This window comes from Ostrea edulis, chromosome 1 (genome assembly GCF_947568905.1).
Source record: "Ostrea edulis chromosome 1, xbOstEdul1.1, whole genome shotgun sequence".
Classification (NCBI taxonomy): Eukaryota; Metazoa; Mollusca; class Bivalvia; order Ostreida; family Ostreidae; genus Ostrea; species Ostrea edulis.
Genome location: NC_079164.1, coordinates 61667097 through 61692138, shown reverse-complemented (window position 1 = coordinate 61692138; position 25042 = coordinate 61667097). Strand labels below are relative to the sequence as shown.

At 34.9% G+C, this 25042-nt stretch overlaps 1 protein-coding gene across 2 annotated transcripts in view; it reads left to right on the top strand.

Annotated features, from left to right (window-relative positions):
• Window positions 1-912: 912 nt before the first annotated feature.
• Window positions 913-25042, top strand: part of LOC125648524 (Fanconi anemia group A protein-like) — a 166437-nt gene continuing 142307 nt past the window's right edge. For both annotated transcript variants that reach the window (XM_056155797.1, XM_056155795.1), the window contains exons 1-4: window positions 913-1032; window positions 7623-7729; window positions 8011-8050; window positions 13985-14118. In XM_056155797.1, coding sequence (XP_056011772.1) covers window positions 999-1032; window positions 7623-7729; window positions 8011-8050; window positions 13985-14118 — 315 coding nt within the window. In that variant the 5' untranslated portion in view covers window positions 913-998. The remainder of the gene's footprint in view (window positions 1033-7622; window positions 7730-8010; window positions 8051-13984; window positions 14119-25042) is intronic.

Here is a 25042-nt window from a genome sequence, read left to right as displayed (position 1 = left end):
AAGAAAGATAGAAGAGAGACAAGATTAAGAGAGATAAGAGGGAGAAGAAGATTAAGGGAGATAGGAGGGAGAAGATTAAGAGAGATAGGAGGGAGAAAAGATTAAGAAAGATAGGAGGGAGAGAAGATTAAGAAAGATAGTAAGGAGAGAAGATTAAGAAAGATAGGATGTGTAAATTAAGAAAGATAGGAGGGAGAATATTAAGAGAGATGAGGGAGGAGAAGATTAAGAGAGATAGGAGGGAGAAAAGATTAAGAGAGATAGGAGGGATGGAAGATTAAGAGATAGGAGGGAGGGAAGATTAAGAAAGATAGGAGGGAGAGATTAAGAAAGATAGTAGGGTGATAAGATTAAGAGAGATAGGAGAGGGAGGAGAATATTAAGAGAGATAGAAGAGAGACAAGATTAAGAGAGATAAGAGGGAGAAGAAGATTAAGGGAGATAGGAGGGAGAAGATTAAGAGAAATAGGAGGGGGGGGGGGTTAAGAGAGAGATATGACGGACTCGGAGAAGATTGAGAGGGATATAAAAGAGGAGATTTAGAGAAATCAGAGATAAAGAAGATTTTAATAGATACATATAGGAGGGGGGAGATTAAAAGAGATAGGAGGAAGGGAGGAGAAGATTAAGGAAGATAGGAGGAAACAGAAAATGAAGAGAGATGGGGCGAGGAGATTACAAGAGATCGGAGGGAGAGAAGTTTGGAGGAGATGCCGGCATACTTTATGAAGCGCGTTAGCGCTACATCAGCAAATATGTTAGGTAGGAAGACAGAAGATTCATCAGCAGAGTGGAATTTTAACATACCTAATCCTAAATAGACTAAGTGATAACGCAATATTATAACGATTACAATACACAATGTAATTATTAATGTGATCGGGTTCGAAAATCATAATAAATCAACACCAACTAGCTGGCGGGAAATAAAACTGCAAAATGATCTGAAAATGTAAACAGGTTTCACAAGTAGGAGGCCAAAGAGTGAGAAATTCAGGATGTCCGATTTTCATTTATTTGAAGGAGTACTGGGTAAGTTTTGATCATTTTATTTAATCTAAGATAAACTGTAATATACATGTAACTACAGTTTTTATATTTTTGTCAATATTTGAAGGTTGGGAACACTTATTCTCACTAAAACGCGATTATCCCTCTTTAGCGAGAGAGTAAGGTAGCAGGTCGTTCCGTCCCACAGTCGGTCCGTCCCTAGACGGCGGTCCGTCCCATGGTCGATTCGGCCCATTTTGCTTGGTCGATCCGGCCCCTCCAATTTTTTTTTTATCAAAGATATAATAAATGATTATTACTTAATATAAAGGGAAGTTTTTGCACATATATTGCAGTTATAGTTATCAAAATTAGATAACTGCCGAAGTTAGACTTGTAAATAAAATTGTTTATACAACCCTTAACTAGGATTTATAATTTTTGTTAGAAGTGTGATGGTTATGAAAATATGTGCTCATTAATTATTGTAAAAACATCGTTATTCAACTATGTATAGCAATCAATGTAAAAGCTTGTTCCATGTCCACTGATCATTGTGAAAACACTTAATTTAGTGAAAACAGTTTTTATAACTGCATTGTTGTGCAACTTTTGATTAATAATTAAGAGCTTACAGTAAGCTAACTATTAGAAGTTTTGTTGTTTGTTTTTTTTTGTTTTGTTTTTTGCTTTTTAAACTCCAGAAGTTCAAAGAATTACTCATGATTTGGAAGTAGAATGTGGCAGGTATAGAAATATTCCAAGAAATGAGACTATGTAAATTTTGTCTAAAAACAAAAGGTATTCTTTGTATTGAAAATGAAGCCCACTTTATCGAATATTGTTAGGTTTATAATGGTCTTAGAAAAAGCTGTCAAATATCAAAACATCTCTTTTTTTTGGGAAATACTGAAAGCTTATTTCAATATGGAGGAACAAATACCTTAAATGCTTTGGCAAAGTATGTTTTTCTTGCTTTTAAAAGAAGAGACATTTGTTTTGATAAACAGTCTCAAGAAGATTAATATACATTACGTGTGATCAAGATAATTAGTCTGCAATCAAGCCATAAATACCATAGAGCATATTAAAGGATGACTACCTCATGACAGAAGATATCAGCGGCACACACACCATGAAGATGAAATAGGCAGATGAATTAAACCAATTCAGTACTGTAAATAGCACTTGAAAAAATATTATGTTTTCTGGGCCGGATCGACTAGGGGACGTAGTAACTAGGGGACGGATCGGTAATGGGACGAATCGACTAAGGGACGGATTGATTATAGGACGGAACGTCTAGAAAGTGAGAGTAATCATGACCATAAGCAGGTGTTTTGGCGTCTTTATTGAAAATGATGGCAAATCCCGTGCAACGCTGAATAAGTGCGACACACACCCAGCATGATGCAAATTGTTTCTATGAAATTGACAACATAGTCAAGAAATTGTGCATCAAAGTTGCTGCGTAAGAGGAAAGCAGAAGTATCAGACATTTTAGCACCTTTTCTTCTTTTCACATGAAACACGAAGAGATATACTCCACGGGTGTTGTTCTCGGTTGTATGGGATATATTTATTCTGCTAGAGAGGGATAATCGTGATTTAGCGAGATTATCTCACTATAGGGGTAGTGTTACCAACCTGTTTTATCTGAGGTACACGGAATTGAGAAATCAGCTTGATGGCATGGGATTTGCCATCAAATTGGCTTGAAATTTAATAATGATTTTTATATACATATACTCTTGCTTGCAGTATTTTATTTCGTCCTCTTAGTCTTATGCTTTCGTATCTGTATATTCTTGCATGAAAGTTTTCTTTTATTTTGTATTCTTTTGTTAATCTGTGATATGTCTGTATATATGTGTACATGCATGCTGTGTGTCTTTGTCCTTCATATACATGAATGTGATAATCGGTTAAAAAGCTCTACAGAGCTTGTGTTTGATATGTTGACTGTATATAGTGCCGACTTCAAATAAACTTTACTTTACTTTTACTTTACAGGACAACTGTGGTTAATCTGTAAAAGTGTATCATGTTATATATATACTAGTATATGATGTTAATTTATGATGTACGTCTCATGTTTGGTAATCGTCAATAAAGCATTTGAATTATATGGCCTGGCCTAATTTCTGTGAAACGACTAATGACCGTCACGGTGTTATTTATATTTGGTCTTTCCTATCCCCCTCAAACAAGGGGGATTGGAAAACCGAATATGAATAACCCCCTGGTTGAGGGGGATAGGAAAAACCGAATATAAATAACTCCCTCGTTTCTAGCCCCAGCCGAAAGGAGTTGCATCATGATCATGACTCGATAAGTAAGTAAATTTTATTTAAAGTCGGCACTGTGTACAAATATCAACAAATAACATGAACTCCACAGAGCTCTTAAACCGATATCACAGACAAAATGAAATACAAATATCACAGCATACAAAAACACATATACATATTTACATGCATACTATATAATATATAAATAGACAATTTCAGATGTTAAGAATTAGATACAAATCAAACAAAAGTCTTTCACTATAAAATTTAAATAATTTAATAACCCTTAAAGTGATGACTTAACAAAGATGCTGATTGGATGAAAAATTCATTTGATTTCTTGGTCAAAAAAATTTCATCCGGACTTCATCTGCACTAAGCACGTGGGACTACTTTTCTCTGGAATGCGTCTTCCCCGTTCTAATTTTAGCGATATTTATTGAACGGGAATTTCGAATCAAGCATGGTAAACAAAATGTATTCGTTTGATGCTACCATATATAAGCACAACCAAATATATGAATAAAATACAAATTAATTTAAAGAAAAAACACACATAGGCCTAGTGATGACGTGGCGGAATAGTAAACTTGATGACGTAGGACACTGACTGGTAGAAGTAGACAGATTGTAAACACGAGTTCTTGGTATGCAGGGTTCGACATTCACGCTCGTCACCTCATCATTTCCACCCCGAAATGATTTTTGACGACCCGTTTGTTAACCCAGTTCGTCCAAATGGCGACCTGGTGACGAGTTTGGATTCAATCTAATTAAAATTAGAACCTACACTAGCGATAGTAGATGAGCGGATCATAGGATATAATTTTAAATAGATTGAGTTTGGATTGTAACTAAAATTTATATACATCTAGAAAATCAATACAAATCAAAATAATGTGAAAAAAAATAAATCTAGTCGGTAAAATTTCGTTAGCGTTTTGGTTTGCTGCCATAACGGAAGTCGTCTTTTAGAATTTCAAAATTGTCCGATTTGCATTTTATTACACAAGATCAAAACATCTGGTTAAATAACATGGGTATTCGATCCTGTTGGGGTAGAGAAACTGAGTTACCGACACCTAAACAATCTAAGAAAAGGTTAAATAATAAAGGAAATCCTTAAGAAGGGGCCGTTTAAGACATCGTTTACCCAGTGGCGTCCCAGGCTCATTTATGAAGATGAGAAAATACTTTGTTCTTGCTGCCTGCATTGTCTCCAACTTTTTTCAGGGCTCAACATCGTTCGTCCTTTATGTTATTACTTGTAAAACGAAATATATAAGCTACCTATTCCAGATACAAGGCAAGTTCTTCCAATTTTGGGTCCATTAAGGCATTTAGGGGCATACAAGAACATCAAATATACTTAAGTAAACTACAGAGAGGAGAAGAAATCTAAATGATACACATTCATAAAATGTCCATTTGAAATATACTCATTACTGTGAATGAAATTGCAAGAAAGGTGAATGTTTGTCAGAGTGAAGTAAAGAGAATGTAGTGGTAGAGGGCATAGAATGTCTTGGAGAGAATGAGAGTGATTATAAGGAGATGGTTGAGAGTGATTTATAAGGAGATGGTTGAGAGTGATTTATAAGGAGATGGTTGAGAGGAGAGTGATTTATAAGGAGATGGTTGAGAGTGATTTATAAGGAGATGGTTGAGTGATTTATAAGGAGATGGTTGAGAGTGATTTATAAGGAGATGGTTGAGAGGAGAGTGATTTATAAGGAGATGGTTGAGAGTGATTTATAAGGAGATGGTTGAGAGTGATTTATAAGGAGATGGTTGAGAGTGATTTATAAGGAGATGGTTGAGAGGAGAGTGATTTATAAGGAGATGGTTGAGAGGAGAGTGATTTATAAGGAGATGGTTGAGAGGAGAGTGATTTATAAGGAGATGGTTGAGAGTGATTTATAAGGAGATGGTTGAGAGGAGAGTGATTTATAAGGAGATGGTTGAGAGGAGAGTGGATTATAAGGAGACGGTTGAGAGTGATTTATAAGGAGATGGTTGAGAGTGATTTATAAGGAAATGGTTGAGAGGAGAGTGATTTATAAGGAGATGGTTGAGAGGAGAGTGATTTATAAGGAGATGGTTGAGAGGAGAGTGATTATAAGGAGATGGTTGAGAGGAGAGTGATTTATAAGGAGATGGTTGAGAGGAGAGTGGATTATAAGGAGACGGTTGAGAGTGATTTATAAGGAGATGGTTGAGAGTGATTTATAAGGAGATGGTTGAGAGTGATTTATAAGGAGATGGTTGAGAGGAGAGTGATTTATAAGGAGATGGTTGAGAGTGATTTATAAGGAGATGGTTGAGAGTGAGAAAAGTTTATATTTTATATAGAGTTATTGAGATTCTATTTGAAACTGAAATAGAAATGCAATAAATAGAAAAAATAATAATAAATTTAAAGTATTTTTTGTTTGGGCAACCTGAGACCCATTCGGGCAACCTGAGATTAGTACCTAGGTTGCCCGAATGGCGAGTCCAAATTCTAACGAGTGTCGAACCCTGGGTATGTGTCGTCTGCTTTATGAGTTCGATAACATGATAGAACAAGCAGTGACTTTTGATATGCGAGATATTAATGAAATTAAACTGTGTTATATGGGGCTCAGTCAATGAGGACAATATAGATGAAGAGGTGTTGAGCTTTTTACTTGATGTTGAAATGGAGCTGAGTTGCATTCCACCATTCCTACGACACAACCAGTGTTCAACGTCTCCTCGAACGCAATGCAGCATACATCCAGTCACAACTTGTTCTGTCTTGTTCTGTTCCTTATATCTAATTCAGGTTTGAACCATTGCACCTTTAATTTGGCATACAATCCATTTAATTCTGCACAGTAACTCTACCTTGACCTGAACACACAGCCAGTTTTATTGTTGTTTTCATTTTGCTACCCGCCATTTCAAAAACGTTAATTAAACCTTTTGATTAGAGAAACTAATTGTTTTTCTATTTCAAAAACATGCTTAAATGATAAGAAATAAAAGTTATAATTCTTTATTTGTATCAAACGAAAAATTGAACGGAAAACTTTTTCATCAATGTGCTATGCATTCTTGAATTTTTCGAATTGTTTTTTTAAAATTTTTTTTTTTTTTACAATTTTGTTAACTACAAAAGTGCCATACCAGAGGACAGTAACTAAAGTTTGACATGATAAAAGAATGGTAGATGGTGAGTTTACCCAATCTACAAAGATGTTTCCCTATACGCTTTAGTTAGGGCTGTGTGGTGCACCACGATTCATTCGATGCACCGATTACAAATTCCGGATTTCGGTTTGGTTTAGATTTTTCACACACCAAAACAACAAATATGGCGTCCAAGTGATGTGCAGAACATGTGGTTTTTTAATCAACAGAGATTTAAATCATTACTGTGTTGAGAGTTAGCATTTTCACCACTCAGACACCAACAGAATATGGTCCGTAAGATCATTGCAGTTTATCTTTACATGACATATAGCATTTCTGTCAGTGGTGGAGTGAAATCAACACCATAGCCTCAGTGATGCGGGGGGTTGGGGGGGGGGGGGGGGGGGGGGGCGTAGGTAATTACACAGATTTGACAGTTAATATGAATGAGAGAAGTAAATCAATAAAGGAGAGATTTTCAAAGACTCTCAATTGATAGAATTATTAAATTTTTACATATATATCAATGAAAACAATATCATATACATTTTAGATTCACTTAGATTTGTTTAATAATCCAAAAGTTATGCAGCATATTAATATAACAAATTTTAATAGACTGTCAATGTTTTCTATCAAAGTTATAAAAAGTCATTATAAATAGATATGATGTTTACAAATGACGACATATAGCTATATAACTTGAATCAAATCAAATATGCTACTCATTAAATTTTTTAATTTTTATGCTGTTATTAGATAAATTGGACCCAACATGAACCGAATCGAAAATAACCAAACCGTGCTGTTCTGAATCGAAACCGAAACAAATCGAGCTAACCCTGAATCGTCCCAGTCCATAGCTTTAGTACATTTAATTGACGAGCTGCTTTCTTACAAATATTTGAAATATGGGAATTAAAATTTAGATTAAAATCAATAGTAACACCAAGCAGCTTCATTTCCTCCTGTACCATTAAATTAAAAGTTATGTTATCATATGTAACAATTCGTTATTGATAAAGGTGTTACTTAGTCATTTGAATTTTCCTTTGTGTTGACTTTCGTCGTCATTTTCCTGGGAAATATATCATGTGATAGTCACGTGATTAGCCACTGTGAATATGTAGTTTTATTGATTCATTTCTCACCATCTCAATGATGATTTGTGTGTATTCATATTAGATAATGGGAAATGTGAAGTATTGTCACAAGGAAGTCGAGACGAGTTAAAGAATGCTGCACTACAGCTCATCAGTTATCATTACAGTAACGCTGCAGCAGTCGCAGAGGTTTGTGATGTTTAATGATGTCCAAATGAAGTCAATCGAATACAGTAAACAACATCAAATACTGGTTCTATATGATTTGTTATTGTGGCTCGGAGATCAGTTGTATCGTGTTTAGCACCACGTTTCTCACTGTCCAGGTAAAGTTGCATGTGTACAATAAATCACCCGTAGTGTACATTTCTCAACTCCGTTTGTCACTGTCCAGACAACGTCGCATGTTGATGTAGTAAAGCATCTTGAAACTTTAACATTCTACCAGAAATATTCCATTTTATTTTTAGGTAGCAGATTTGTTGTCCTCTTCAACACAGAATGTTAAAGGTACTGCATTCAATACTATTTTATAAGAGAAATCCATATGATTTACATTGATATGTATTAAGTACTGTATTTTACAAACTAATGTTGCTCCATTTAATTATGATGTTTGGTTCCATTTTCCATTTCAAATTAGCTTTTCTGATCACCTTTTTTGTCTGTCCATCTGTCTGTAAACTTTTCGCACGTTTTACTTCTCCCGATCCTTATTGAATGGGGATTGAAAATTAGTAAATGGTCATGCCCTGTTGATGAGGGAGATAATTAAGAAATAGTGAATTTATGGTGGCATTTTTAGCTCACGTGAGCTGAAAGCTCAAGTGAGGTTTTCTGATACATGTAACGTTTTGTCCACTGTCTGTCCATAAAATTTTAACATTTCCGACTTCTTCTCAAGAACCACATGGTCAATTTCAACTAAACTTACAAAAAAACATGCTTGGGTATAGAGAATTCAAGTTTGTTCAAATGAAGTGCCACATCCTTTTTGAAGTGGAAATGAATAAGAATTGATAAAAAAAATTGTGGCATCATTTAAAAATCTGCCAATTTCAAACAAACTTGGCACAAAGCATCCTTGGGTAAAGGGGATTCAAAATTGCTCAAATGAAGGACCACACTCTCTTCAAAGGAGAGATAATCAAGAAAATGCAAAAATAGGGTGAGGGCATTTAAAAATCTTCTCAAGAAGGGGCCAGAAAAGTTGAAACTTACATGAAGCTGCAGGTTTGTTCAAATCATGGTCCCCCGGGGTGGGATGGAGCCACAATGGGGGATTAAAGTTTACATGGGGTATATATGAACAAATTTTACTACAGGACCATGAATACTCAAACTGATATGCAAGCATCCCCAGATAGTGCAGATTGACGTTTGTTCAATTCAGGGTTCCTAGAGGTAGGGAGGGGCAATAATAAGAGATCAGTCTGATATGGGAATATACTAAAAATTAAAAACAAGTTCTTCTTTAAGATTAGCAGTACCACATTGAATCATATCAAAATACAAATGTTTTTAAGTTGTGTTTATTCAATTTTTTATGCCCCTATGATTAAAATTGGGAGGAGGGTCCTGTCTGTTTGAAACTTGAACCTTGCTCATAACTTTTGAATGGTAAGGCTCTCATTTTGCATATTTGTATGAATTCCATGTGGCAAGACCTTTCTTTTGGTATCAAAGTTTTTGACCTTGTGAACTTCGAGTTTGACCTACTTTTAAGAAAACCTAATCTAGGCAATATCTCTTAAACTATTTAAGGTAGGGCTTTGAAATTCATATTTTTTTTTCGCTCACCTGAGCTGAAAGCTGAAGTGAGTTTTTTGATTGCCTGTTGCCCATATGTCTGTAAACTTTTTTTATTTTCGACTTCTCCAGAACCACTGGGCCAATTGATTGATTAATTGTTTGATGTTTTCCGCCACACTCAACAATTTTTCAGTTATCTGGTGGCGCCTAGTTTTATAACCAAACTTGGCCAAAAGCATCCTTGGGTGAAGGGCTTTCAAGTTTGTTAAAAAAATCTTCTCAAGAACCACTGGGCCAGAAGAGCGAAAGTTTACATGAAAGCTTCCTGACATAGTGCAGATTCAAGTTTGATAAAGTCATGGCCCTTGGGGGTAGGATGGGACCACAATAAGGGATGAAAGTTTTACATACAAATATATAGGAAAAATCTTCTTCTCAAGAACCACTAAGCCAGAAGAGCTGAGATTTACATGAAAGCTTCTTGACATAGTGCAGATTCAAGTTTGTTAAAATCATGGCCCCCGGGGGTAGGATGGGGCCACAATAGGGGATCAGAGTTTTACATAACTAATAAATACAAAAAAAATATTTAAAAATTTTTCTCCTTATATATAGGGAAAATCATTAAAAATCTTCTGAAAAATCACTGGGCCAGAAAATTTATGTTTAGGATGGGGCCACAATAGGGGATCAAAGTTTTATATAACTAATAAATAGAAAAAAAATATTTAAAAGTTCATTTGGCCAAAAAAGTTTACATTTGCATGAAAGCTTCCTGACATAGTGCAAATTCAAGTTTGTAAATATCATGGTCCCCAGGGGTAAGATGGAGCCAAAGTAGGGGGTCAAAATTTTACATACAAATATATAGGGAAAATCATTAAAAATCTTCTCAAGAACCACTGAGCCAGAAAAGGTGAGATTAAAATGAAAGCTTTCTGACATAGTGCAGATTCAAGTTTGTCAAACTCGTGACCCCTGGGGCTATGATGTGCCCACAATAGGGTATCAAAGTTTTACATAACTAATAAATAAAAGAAAGAAAAAAAAAGATTTTTCTTCTAAAATATAGGGAAAATCATTTAAAAATCTATGGAAAAATCACTGGGCCAGAAAATTTATGTTTACATGATAGCTGTGTAAGCTTTGTAAAAATCATGGTCCCCGAGTAGGTTGGGGCCACAATAGGGATCAAAGTTTTACATGCGAATATATAGGAAAAATCTTTAGATATGAGCCAAGGTGACTCATGTGAGCGATGTCAAAAGCCTATTGTAGTTCAGGACTCTTGTATCCATGGGGCCAGGCAAAATCTGCCAAACATTGACCTATTTTTTAAAAATCTTGTATACAACCGCTCATTTGTTTGAAAAACTAAATGCTTAGTCAATTAGAGCAGGAAGGGGTACCTGTGAAACGCGAATTGAAATGAAACCAAATCTATTGAAACAAAATGAAGTCTGCCAAAATGAAATCTAATACAAAACAAAAAGATTGTATAACCAAACAGTTTAATTATAATAAAAAATGGTATCTCAGGTCCCTGTGACAGTGCTCCAAGTCGCATCTGCTATCTGACAGGTTGCAAAATGGTGACCGCGAAAGATTTCTGGTCGCCATTTTCAAATTTCTAGTCGCTATTTTCAAAATTTCTACTCGCCATGGTAAAAGATTTTGTAAATAAGACTTACAAGTTTTTTTTTTAATTTGAATATCTTTCAAGAAAAAACTCAACATCCATGCATGCATTTTGGTTTTTTTTATTTTTAAACTGAATAGACATGCTGGATGCTAACAAGTCAAGTATTTACTCTGGCAAAAGTTGTATTGCATTGGGCCATCCTGTATATTTTACAGTACGCTTCTGGAGAAGAAAACCCAGTGTTCCATAAGGTCCTTAATAAGTGGGTCTTTACTGCTTATGCGAATAATATAAGAGCATCTACTTTTGTTGGATCTTTTGCTGAACAATCAGTCGCCAGCATGTATAACAACACTACATCCTGAGTTTGTAATTGTCTTTGAAAATTAGCAGCAACAGTTGCCCCGCTCGACTTACTGCTAATAATGCAGACAAAGACATGGCTCTTACTGTTACTGTGAATAGTCACACTTCTACGTTTGAAAAATGTACACCCGGTCGTGGTGAAATCGGACAATGGGTGTCCAGAAATGGTGGACGTTACTGGCTGATTGGCCTCACAACTTCTGCAAAACATTTTGCCATCTCTATATCAACCATGAAAATTCCTTCAGCCATTTCAGGACTGGGGTTCTTTACTTTTGCTTTTTTTCTTCAGATACAACTACGTCATCTTTAGATGCAGAACCTTCTCCGTGTGATTCTTGAATTTTTTCGTTACATGTACTAGGCTGAGGCTTCTACTTTTTACTACCAGTTCATAAATCCAAAGTGCTCTAACCCTCGTCTCCCGCCATCTTGATTCTTAGACCGAGACTGAAAAATATTTATTCAGGCTTCCGATCCCGATCATAAAATTTTACTGGATGTCCAAATTTTCTCCACTCTCGAAAATGCGACTTAATTATAATCTCTAGTTGCAAAATTGATTTTCTGGTCGCAAATGCGACCGTTTTACTTGCAACTTGGAGCACTGTGTGAATAATAAAAACTGGTATCTCAGGTCCCTGTGAAAGTTACCACGTGTTCATATGAAATTTGCTTCCCTGTTGATGTGGTCTTTCGGGTAGTAGTTGTGTAGGTTGGGACCACAATAGGGATCAAAGTTTTGCATGAATATATAAGGGAAATCTTTAAATATGGGCCAAGGAAACTCAAGTGAGTGATGTGGCGCCCATGGGCCTCTTGTTGTTGTTGATAACTTTGCTACATTCTGAATATTCTAATTCTTAAACCCTTCTGTTTTCCGTTCCGCGTTTTGGCAACCCCCCCGAAAGAAATGGGGCATATTGCTTTGCATCTGTCGGTTGGTATGTCGGTCTGTAGACCACACGTTGTCCCCTCAATATCTTGAAAACCATGCACTTGAGCGTAAAGATATTTCATATGTTGGTCAAGGGTGAATCCACTCTGGACTTAGGAAGATGCTGTCTGCTCAATATTTTGAGAACCCTTTCCTTAACAAACCTCAAACTTGGTACACTGGTACATCCTAAAAAGTAGATGACCTCTATTGATTTTGAGGTCACATGGTCAAAGGTCAAGGGTCAAACTGGACATAAGAATATACTGCCCGCTCAATATCTTGAGAACCCTTTGCTTGACAGACATCAAACTTGGTACACTGGTATATCTAGCCCCTATTGATTTTGAAGTCACCTGGTTAAAGGTCAAGGGTTAAAATTGACATAGTAACATATTGTCTCCTATATTTTAAGAATCATTTGCTTGATTAACACCAAACTTAGTACACTAGTACAGCATAATAAGTACATGACCCCTATTGATTAGGTCACACTGTCAATACTGTATTTTTCTCCAAAGGTAAAATTAATGCCTGCAACCCCCCTCCCCCTTCCGATGTTTTAAAACTTTGTATCAGTCAACCCAAAAGACTACATCAAAGGGGAGGCAAATTTCATTTATGTGGTAACTTTCACAGGAGCTTGAGATACCATTTCTAATTATTATGGTTAGAAGAGTTTGGTTATACATTTTGTTTGTTTAGGTTTCGTTTCTTTTCGGTAGGTTTCATTTCTGTAGATTTTGTTTCATTTCGATTTTGTTTCACAGCAAGAAGGCCTTTACTAAAATAAATTTTATGATTCTCATGTAAAGGCTCTGACTCCAGGGCAGGTCTGGACTTGGTATATAGTGTTTATGTGTAAAACATTTAAATGACATCTTCTTTAATGTTGTTGATACTAAATTAATACTAGATAGATATTGAGAGGGAGCAGGTAGCCCTCGACCAAACTTGTAAATTTCATGAACACGGGTACCAATGATGGGCCCAAAAGGTGTTAACATCACAACCTTTGAAGTTCTGACTCTATGGTCCAAAACGGTCATTGTTGAAAGTGTATATTATATTATGTATTTTAGTCTTTCATCAGTTTAGGCAATTTCAGGAGCATTTGTGTTTGAAGAATGCATCTAACACTTTTCATATATTGCTGCTGAATTTTAGAATTTAGCTTAGATATGCAGAACAGGAGAATCATTATAGATTTTGCAGCTCATGGGACTAGTGATACTTCTGACTAATATTCAGGTGTCCGATAAGGCCTGTGGGATTAGTGATTATGTACTTCTAACTAATACTCAGGTGTCCGATAAGGCCTGTGGGACTAGTGATACTTCTAACTAATACTCAGGTGTCCGATAAGGCCTGTGGGACTAGTGATACTATTAATACTCAGGTGTCCGTTAAGGCCTGTGGAAATCTTGTTAAATACGAGTCTTAGACAGGTCTAGCTTTTTAATTCATTGTGGTCTGCTGTTGAAATACTAAAAAATTCAAAATGTAGCTTTTAAAATACAAAAGTGACTAAATTAGTAAATTTTATTCAGCTGTCTGAAGTGATTTGGTAGAAAACAATTTGTGAAAGCTGAGTAAGTGCTTCAATTGAAGGTTAGGTACATGTAGTTAAAAAAAACAACCCACATTTTATTGACTGTATAGGATTTTGAAATGTTTAAAAATTTTGTATCTAGATCAAATTTTTGAAACTTCTATTAACTAGCTCTCTGCAAATGTCTGTCTACAGGTGTGTTGAAATCCTGCATCTGTCTGGACAGTCAGTCAGAGATAGACACCTTGAAGACGTTGGAGACGTGTGTTAGCTCAGTTTTAAGGCTAGTCAAAGATGTTGGCACCCAAAGCCTCAATGAAGGCATTAAGGTATGTTTTTTCTTTGTGTGTTATTTACAGATATTCCTTATGCAGGGGTTTATCTACATTATTTTTACTACTGGTAAAGGGGACCTTTCCCAGTCTTCACAGAAACTCAGTGGTCCAATAACCGAGGCCAGTAAATTTTATGGTCGAATCAGTGAAAACAAAAAATCAAGAAGTTCGATGGGCTTGTAGACTTTTTGTAAGTCACATTAAATAGAATGTTGGATTTAGATATGCGTATTAACATCTTATTTGCATAACTTTACCATCAAAATAAATCGATAGATAAATAGTACATAAAGTAAGTGTTTAGACATTGTGGTTTGTTTATTTTATTTAAGTAAAGAATGATAACTATACTTGTAAGTTCAATATAACTTGTACATAAATCACATGAATATTCAACGAACAACTTGTTGAAACAAAAAAATGGCTGAGGTGGCAGGGGACAGTTTCTTTGGTTTTGAAACATGTGGATAGGGGGTATACACCAAAGTCAGATTATGACAGACTAATGAAAAATCATATTTCCCTTTTATGTCAATACTTGTATTTCATATTAGTGTAGTTAATAAATTATGACCCTAAATTACATGTAATCTTTAAATACTGGTGCTGGTGCACAAAACATGCTCTGAGCAGGTTCCCCTTTTTTGCTTTGATTTTCCCTCATTTGGGCTAATTCTCACCACCCCCACACCATCACAGTACCAAACATGGGGATTTAGACACTGTGCACAATCAAGAACCCTATCTGCCCTTCTCAAAAATCTACCTCTCATATGGGGCCATCCACCCTCCCTCACAGCTACAGACCTTTTGCTAGACCCTGCATGTTTTCACCGGAATTTCTTCAGCAACTGACCACATGTCTTAGTTTCGTATTTGCACCCATCTATATGCTAGGAATCATGGTGACACCTACATGTTGTATATCAACATTTTTACTAAGCACTCAGCTACATTTGGCATGCATCCTAAAATTATTGTATACATTTTTACACATGTAATATCACTTCAAATACGGGGTAATTCCATTTTTTGAAAAAGTTGACCGGGCCTATAGTGCGAAACTGTCCCCTGCTACCTGAGTTCTGTATCACACTGCACACCATTAATTGCATTGTCCAATTAAATAGCTGCAGAACTGTAGCTCTCTGAAAAAAATATTTTGACATAACAGAGAGCTACAGATCCACTGTAGATGTTGATCGTTCCAAATCTGGATATTACCAGTCCTAATTAAGATATCTTTTGTACAGTTTAACCATTTTGAGTGATACACTTTTCCTCTATCTAACTTGTATTATAAGCCGTACAAAGTAGAGGAGATCTTTTCATGTTTACCATTTATAATGCGTTCCCAAAAACCAATCATTCTTGCACTAATAGGAATAAACATAGGTATTCTACCAATTAGTTCCCCATATATCCTACATGTTGGTGTACATTTTTTAACTGTAAGTATATATACTTACAAAATTCAAGATGCAATCTTTCAATGATATTATTCTTTATTGGCAGTATATAGTATCAGGGCTCGAAATTAGCGAGAAATACTCGCAAAATGCAAGTACATTTGAAAAATAGCGAGTAAAAATAGTGGACACTCGAAAATTTTAGCGAGTGATGATTTACAAACTATGATCGTATCGTATCCATTTTATTCAGTGATGCACTATTCACTTTTCTTAAACTTGCACTCTGAATCATACAAACGCTTACATGAACGACCGATTTCAACAACCGTTTCTATCTGGATTTTTCTTTTATGATTTTTTAAGAAACTCAGAGTCAAACAAATGCTTTAGAAGTCGGACATCGCATTTTGATGAAAAATATAGACATGTGCCACGAGTCCTGTTCACCTATAGGGGTGATTAAATTGAATTCCAAGTATGAGTTTTTTTTTATTCCTTTATCTTTTAACAAATCGGAGTCTATGTTTTACCAAGTCTTCCTGTAGTTATTTTTATCAGAATCATGAGAATGTCCTACCTAAAGAACCAGAGCCACAAAGTACTAAAATTGGCCCTTTCGCCAAAATAAATGAGACTTTCACAGTGAATGCTCTAGGATTTATAGGTTATAGAACAATTTATTTTACAACTATATCTTTTCTAGTTTTCGTTTTACAGTCGTTTAAACTTTGTGTTGTTTTTCAACAGAAAAGCTATATAACGTCATGGTGTTGACGTTATGAGAATCACAGTGTAATACACAAAAAATGGACGCATAGGTTAATATATATTTTTTGGGCTTATTCTGGTTGTAAATCACAATTGTTAAAATACTAGGAACTTGTGTATTTTCTATCACGATGTTTAAATTTCTGATATGTCCCCCTTCCCCACTACATAACACTTTACAATTTTTCCCCGCTATATTGGACATAATTGAAAAATCGTGATCAAAAATTTAAATTCCTTTCAGTGAAAAGACCACAGCAAATAGTATTGTTTTACCGTCTATCTCAAAGACGAGTTTATATTTTCAAGTTGCATATATCTATTCGTATCAATTTCCATTAAAATTGATATTAATTGACGATAAAAAAAAAAAAGAGAGACCACTGTATAATTTTGGTTAAACTTGAGTAATTATAGTAACTAATTAGAAAAATGGATTTTTTGAACATCCACCTCGTAAACTAAAATTTTAAAAATAAAACACGATGGACCTTTAAAATTGTCAGCACCTCTGAAGTCTTAATTTTCTGAGCGAGGTAGACCTTTAAGTCCACGGAGGATCTAAGTGCATACATGTATCTGACATCTGTGTCTCCTTTGTGCCACCGTGCACCTTCGTGTGATAAAAAAAGATAATAAATACTAAGCGAAATATTAGTGGGTGAAAATTAAAACGTATAAAACGGCGACTTGTATATATTCATACATTTAATGATATATATTATTGTAAATTTAAAATAGTAATTTAAAAAAAAATGTACCTTCACTGTCTATCTTTAAAGAATTATCATACTGATTTGATAACTTACTTAAATTGTTACATGTTGGAGTTTGCTATTCGAAACAATTCATCTTAATTACTCTTAACTTACGACGTTCGTTATGTATTAATTTTTCACGTTTATATGTTTGAAGCAGATAAATTGTTTTTAAAAACCCCAGAAATAGAGTGGACAGTGTCGCTAAATGGATTTTAATTATCTCTAAATAGAAACCTCAACATGTTTGTAAATCGGGATTATTTCTTGTATATAGATATATCAAGATATTGATACATATCCGTATGTAGACTTCCCCGCAGACGTTCACACCTTTATGAAACGCCCAAATTCTCGACATCCCGTACGTGTTAGTCGTCACATTGTTTCACAGCACGAGCAGCACGAGTTCACCAAATAAGAGACGTTCAGGATCATTTGAATTTACGTTTGATAGTTAGGCATGTAACATCGGTTTAAAAAACAGAGGGGGCAGTCCTAACTTGCGCCAGCCGAATAATTTAACATGGAAAAAGGGGAAATTAAATATATCAAAATGAAGTGGAATGGTTAATAAGAAAAACATTGTTCATTTTAAGATTTGATTAAACTTCCCGTACCTGTATACAATTACAGATCTCTCTCTCTCTCTCTCTCTCGATCGATCGATGTTATAGATTCAGTACAGTTGTATAGCGTGTATGAATAGACGCAACTAAAATGCAAATCGTCAAATCATTTTGTCTGTATATTTTTTGTGTAAACTAGTTGCATTTGACACCGAGATTTCAAAACATCCTTACAGCAGACTTGGATGGGTCGATGTGGCAATCTATCCACTGCACACTTAAAGAAATTGAATTCGGGAGGGGGATTGGGACAGTTTGAGTTGCTGAAGACCACCACCCACCACCGCCACCACACACATGTACACAATTTAAGGTTTTGAAGATTGGACAATTTAAGCACAATTTCCTGTTGCTATTGTAGGCTGGATTATTAAATTAAGATATATTTATTGGCAAAACACATGTCCAGTTTATTAATTGGCAAAACATATATAATATAGCATTCAACCCGTCTGTCATAATTTAATTTTACTTGTATCACGCAATTTGACTTGTTGAGCACGCTGAAAAAAATATTTGTTTATATTGGATAAATGTAACTTGGTATGGGGACACACCTCTTTGACAACCAAGAAGACACTACTTTTCCTTTTCTAATTTTACATTGGATAATGGAACACTGATGCGTTGATAGGCCTTCGAACTAGGCCTATGAAATAGAAAATCAACGAAATTAAACATGCACAATAAATACTGTATTGTCTCCCCCCCCCCCCCCCAAAAAAAAAACCCCAAAAAACACAACAAAATGCAGTCTTTAAATTGTTTACAAATAAAGTTACATAAAAATTATATAAAAAATGAAAAACTCTTGGCATGTACAACGATAGCATATGTGAAATTAAAAAAACCTGGTATATCGAGTATTTTCATATGGGGGTTACTTGATCCGCCTATCGAGCCATAAAATGCGTCATGAATGTCTTACAACAGATGACGTCATGTCTCATCGATAACATGTGGATCGCTATCTATGAATTGCTTACATAATTTACTGTCGGATTTAACTGGCGCAATGCTGCATGTTATGGTAAGTCATATTGTAGTTTAAATCTGTTATTTTGAATTCCCTTTTGCCTGACCAGGTCATGCTAATATTCAGCCCGAAACTTTGATGTACTGTAAATCTAAGAAGGACTCGCTACCAATCCCTTAGAAAAAAGAATGGCATTAAATTTCCATTACTTTTGTAGTTTTATTCTGACCATTGAAAGAACAGTGTTATACCAGTATCACAAATTCAAATAAAACTAGCAATACAATTCTAACCTAGAAAAAGCATTGATTTTCCAGTTTTCATTGAAAATGCAGTGAAACTCCATTGAGACTCAATTGAAACCTCATTGAAATACGCGAAATATGTAAATGAGCTTGAGCCAGTTAAATGGCATCAAAATTAACTGTAAAATCAATGGAAAAATAAATAATAGCTCATAAATATACATTAAAAATCCATTGAAAAATCTTTTCTTTTTTTAATTATTTACTATTAACAGGAAAACTGCTTAATGAAATTTTGTTGACAATGTAATGAAATACAAATATAACAATAAAGAAAAATAGAATCAATTTTTTGTTTTCACAACCCACTACAAGTCAAATTATTTTGTACTTGGCATTTGAAATACCAACAAAACAAATTTCCACATGTGTGTAAACTCATGTTCTATGCAAACTCATGAATTGTACAAAATAGAATGAAGCAAAAAACACATACATAGAAAGTTGAAAAGCAAATGGTACATGATCAGGTAAATGCACATTCTTTTTGCTGCTTATTCTACAACATTGTTTAAAAAATATAAAACTGGACTTGAACATTCAACAGTTGATCACTGCCATCAACAAAATGATGAAAGCATACATCAAAATGTATTATGTCATAAATACAATTTTCTTTCACATTTTTTTGGTGTATTCCTCTAAAGCCTGTTTCTTCAAGTTTATGTCCGTTTCCCGTTGCCCGACCGACCTGGACTCAAAACCCCCGACTGCTTTTAAATTCCGGAACAAAAATTGTTTCTGGTCCAATCTGGATCTTACTATGCCCGAAATGGCTGCTTCCATTGGAGCAACAAGCACGAGTGTGCTACAGTTAACATTTAAGAAATGTCGGCACAACAAGGAAAAGCCCATTGTGCAGATTTCAAGTCTAGTACACGTCCTTTAAATTCAATGTAACACTGAATCAATCAATTTCGGGCTTCTGGCAATGTCCAGGCATTTTCTTTTTATGAGGGGTGTGGCATTATCACATTTGAACTGCTTTTGTAAGTATTCTGTAAAATAAAAAGGTTTCGTTTAAGTTTAATGAATTAGTGATAACGAGATCTTCGAGCTGTAGTGAACTGCAGTAATTACTTCACACACACAGATATATATATATATATATATATATATATATATATATATATATATTATTTTATTCATTTATAAAGCACAAAATTACATATAGTTTCTATGCGCTGTACAATGTTTGTGCTAATAATCATTGATAATATACTAATAAAAGACCTACAAGAGCTATAAAGGAAATGATAAAACAATAGAAAGAATTTAAATAAAACATGGTAGTAAAATGACAGTAGTTGACTTTGACTTGACAAGATACAATATAGTAAATCCATGAACAGATCAGATATTTCATGTGTATTATTGTTATATTAATAGCTTAATAAATTCTAAAGGGGAAAAGCTTATCAATTGACTTAAGGGCAAAATTTGTAAAATACTATAGAACTTATCAGTGAAGAAACTTTTTAAAAATGCAGCCTGTCCGAAGACAACAACTCTGAACTGTATCTCAAATTGTGTCAATATCCCAAATTTAATATTGAATATGATTTAGGATTCATAGTCTACTATACCTTGAATTAGCTGCATAGTATTGACGATCTCAATCCTATTGCTGTCGAGTGTGCTGCCAGATATGTCGGAGTAAAATAATGCAGCAACAAGTCCAAGTTCGGCGCCGCCTGGTAATCTTGTTCGCATCTATTAACAGGTTGTAGGATTCATCAAGCTTAATCTACAAAAATAAGAAATAAAATAAAATAAAAGAATCATAAGACGAGTATTTTTCCCCACATTTATGTAACATGTAGAAATAAAATTGTAGTCAGGACAGTCTAGAAATATATTTTCAAAAATATATTATGTATATTACACATTGTGATGTTTCATAAATCTAAATTGTCAACGTTATTTACCGTTGTCGTTCCAGAAATCAGGTGGGACATTTCCACTGTCATATTAGTTAAATCATACCGAGCCGCGTGTTGTGTTTTGCATTCCTGTCGCTTCAATCGCGAAGAGCTTAGTGTTTGTTATTTATATTCATAATATTGTACACCCTTACAGATAAAACTGCTGACTCCTAAGATCTAATTAAGAAACACACCTTTAATCTCGATATTTTCGTCTGTCGACATCCATGTAAATCATCGCAGTGAATTGAAATCTGCGCTATGTTTTACCATATGGAGACGTCACCATTGCCGGTGAAGGGCTGCAAAATTTAGGCCCCCGCACTATAATTTATTGTATAGTCTATATAGAGAAGGATCAAATTCGTGACAGGCCCATGTGATTGCGCTTGAAATTTATACGAAAGAAATGCTTACCTTTGTTCACACACATCGTAGTCGACATTGCGTCTCTGAATCCAACTCTCCCGCCCCGCGCATCATCAAGTAGCTTCTGTACATTTTGTCACAGTCTCTATACAACAAGTTGAAAGTTGTGAATGTTTGTTTGTATTTTCCAACCGATTCACTTCTTAGAATGGACCACTTCTATTTTCCTGTCATCGGTATAATATATCACTGCAAACATATGTTGATCAAATATATTCACTCGTCCAACACTCAGCTCCGCGTTGAAAGAAATTCAAATGCCTTAAATGACGTCATGTGGAGTCTGCGCGAGCATCCTGAAGAAGCGAGAGGATCAAGGGCGGATCCAGGAATCGTGTCGAAAGAAACAGCAGATTTACCGATATCTATTTAATCTACTGTTTTTTCAGAGGGGGGGGACCTACCAGATTTTAATATTCTCGATATCGACTTCTTTGAAAATCATATAGGGTGTGTTGAGAGAGAGAGAGAGAGAGAGAGAGAGAGAGAGAGAGAGAGAGAGAGTCATTTAATACATGGGGCCACAGGCACTTATATCGCTTGGGGTCTAATTACTATATACTTAGTAATTCGGCCCCAAGCGATATAAGTGCCTGTGCATGGGGCCAATACTCATAACCTCTACCTAATCTTCCCACTCACTACTACAAAAATAAAAAAGAGTGGCCGGGGGAGGGAGGGAGCCACCCATTATAAAGTACGTTGCATTTTTTTTTTTTTTTGGTTTTGGTTTTGGGGGGTGTTGGGTGTTGGGTGTTTACTACATTGATACGCAGCATCATTTTAAATGAAGGGGGGGGGGGGTGCCGTGTTTTTGAGAATTATTAACTAGGATTTTTTAAACTTTTTTTTACGGGGGGGGGGGGGGGGGGTAGTTATTTTGGTGTCAATATTCATAACTTCAAAAACTTTTACTTACATAAGATATATGTTCCGAGTGACCTTGACCTTTCCAAAATGACCTTGGTCCAAAAGTCCCTGTCTCAGGGAAAATTTGTGATCAATTATATCAATATCAATTTCTGATGAAAGGTTTAGAGGATGGAAACTTTTATATAACTTTTAGATTGACTAGACTAAGATATGCTTCACCATTGAAAACAGAAAAACTGTAATAGAAATTAACTGGTGTAACAATGTATATTTATGGCATTGATTATCAAGTTTTAAGAAAAACTTGTGTTTCACTGGTAAATTTAAGGTATTGAAAGTACATTTATCCAAAAACAGGTATTTCAATGGTCATGAAATAACTGTTCTAATGAGCCCCAAAAGCAAATCACTGATAAAATACTGGTATTTCAATGATAACTGCTATTTCAATTGATTTTCAATTTTATTTCAATGGAAAATTTCCAGTTATTTTGGCTAAGGGATGTATGTAAAGTTAGGTTAAATAAAACAGTTATTTCGAATGTTGACAGTCTAAAGCTGCGTAGTAACAATTTTGTAAAATAAATAAAGCAAAAAATTATTCGATATGATATCAGTACCATACAAGAATACTTGCGTGAAGCCTGAATATTTTCCGATATATCCCAAAGTGACAGAAGACGCCATGTACATTTCAGTCACTAGGCCTAATAGTTTCGGTAACTTGTTTCGTTCAATGATAATGTTTATGATAATAATGTAAAACTACCAAAATTGTACAGTTTTTAAGCAACGATGCAATGAAGATGCTTTGTGAATGACTTTAAAAGATGAAAACAACTACGTATTGAAAATGAACATCTATAACCTAGTAAAAGGGCAAAAGAAGCTGCAACCGAAAACTATTATTAGGTGAGGGAATTTCCCTTGCTTTAAAAATAAATACCGAACTAAAATGAACTATGTACATGACATGAAATAAAAAACGTTTCTTTCTCCATAAGATACTTAAATCAGCCATATTATCTGTAAAATTCAAGTTTACCACCACCAGCGCATTATAACCGTGATATTTTTCAGCAATCCGGAATATTGATTTTTGAAAAATAAAAATAGTGCTCCTAGCTCGCCCTAAACTATTTTTGCATTTATGGTCAATTGAAAAGGTGTATATTATAAAAATACTTTAAATATTTTGCGCGAGATGAAACCAGTATGACAAAACCTTTACAAAATAACCAGTTTTTGGTGGAAAATGACAAAAATACGGTACCATATCCGGTTCTAGTATGTATACAGCTTTAGTTGTGCTCCTATTTTTAAAATCTAACATGTTTTTTTTAAGCCCCGGATTCTGATACATATTTATAACACCAATACTCCTATTCAACACTTACTTTCATTTTTATATATTTTAAGGGCCATAATATGGGGTTTGTGAATCAGGTTCTTTATTGTCATATTGAGGTCGGGTTGTGGTGATGACACGAGTGCATTGTTCACCGCGTAGACGATTATCAAAGAAGTTCATGGGGCTCGTGATCGTGCTGCTTTTAAAACCATGAATCCGGGACTCGCTTTTAAAAATCCCTACTGACAACCCTGATGTGGCATGAAGTTGGAAGACTGGATCTAAACCTGCGGTAAACAGGTTGTGGATTAGAGGTGCGATGGTCAAGAGACCTAAACATTGCACCATATGACTGACGTAAATTAGTGTCTTGTCCAAACGATGCCTGTTGACCCACTAGGCTCAGTAATGATGGGGAAAATCATTGATTAAAACAAAAACATGTGAAAAAAGAGCACTGCTTAATTATATTTTAATTTAGCTTGTAGGTTTTAATTTTAGCCTGTGGATTTTTTACCCACAGGCTAAAATTAGCCTGTGGTAGAAAAAGTTAATTTCGACCCCTGAGTATAAGTTATCTTTCTTTTTTATGTTGACTGTAGACTAGAATTTTTCCTTTTTTTTTTACCTTAAAAATTTCAACGGATGCGACGGGGTCTGAGAAACTATAGATTAAATTTTTTTTGCCAAATCAGTCAATTTATATGCCTGTTTTGAGATATTATAATCTGAGGAAACTCAGGGAAATGATTTCTGATTCACAGTTTCACAAAACATTGAGCAGGGCAAGAAATAATTTACTGGTCAATTGACAACTTTTACTGTCCTTTCAGACCAGTGAATGAAGACGACTTTCCCAAATTCCTTTAATATAAAATATTTTCTGGATTAGGTCTAATATCTTGTTTACTCAAACAAGCATCAACTGCGGGTTTAGAAAATGTAATCTTACAATTCTTATCCATGTTTTTCATTTAAATTTGGAAAATGGTCAGTATTATCTTCATTAAAATTGTGGAAGAGTAGTATCACAGGATTACAAAAGCGTCATAAATTACACAGCTTATTCTAAATTACACAGCTTATTCTAAGAAACTAGCAGCTGAATATGCGTATTCTTAGATATACTCATTCAGAACTCCTGCTGTGCAGTGTAGAGGAATCATCTGAGATTGCCAATGGTATACATATACTCCGCTTAAGACAACATTGGTGAATTTATATACAGTACATTGTATTACTTCATAGTACAACTTAAGGACACAATGTATGTTTCTAAACGTTTTCATTTTTTCAGCGAAATTCATTTTTTTCATGCCTAAGACGACTTTAAATGCATTTTTAATGAAATATTTTGTGTAGTTTTCGAGTTTGAAAGCGATGAAATTCAAATCTTGCGATATGCATATTTACTTTCGCTATTTTACGCGCCATTATGTGTGACGTTATATGCACCCTCAGGTTGAAAACATCCATTAGCCATTTCATAGAC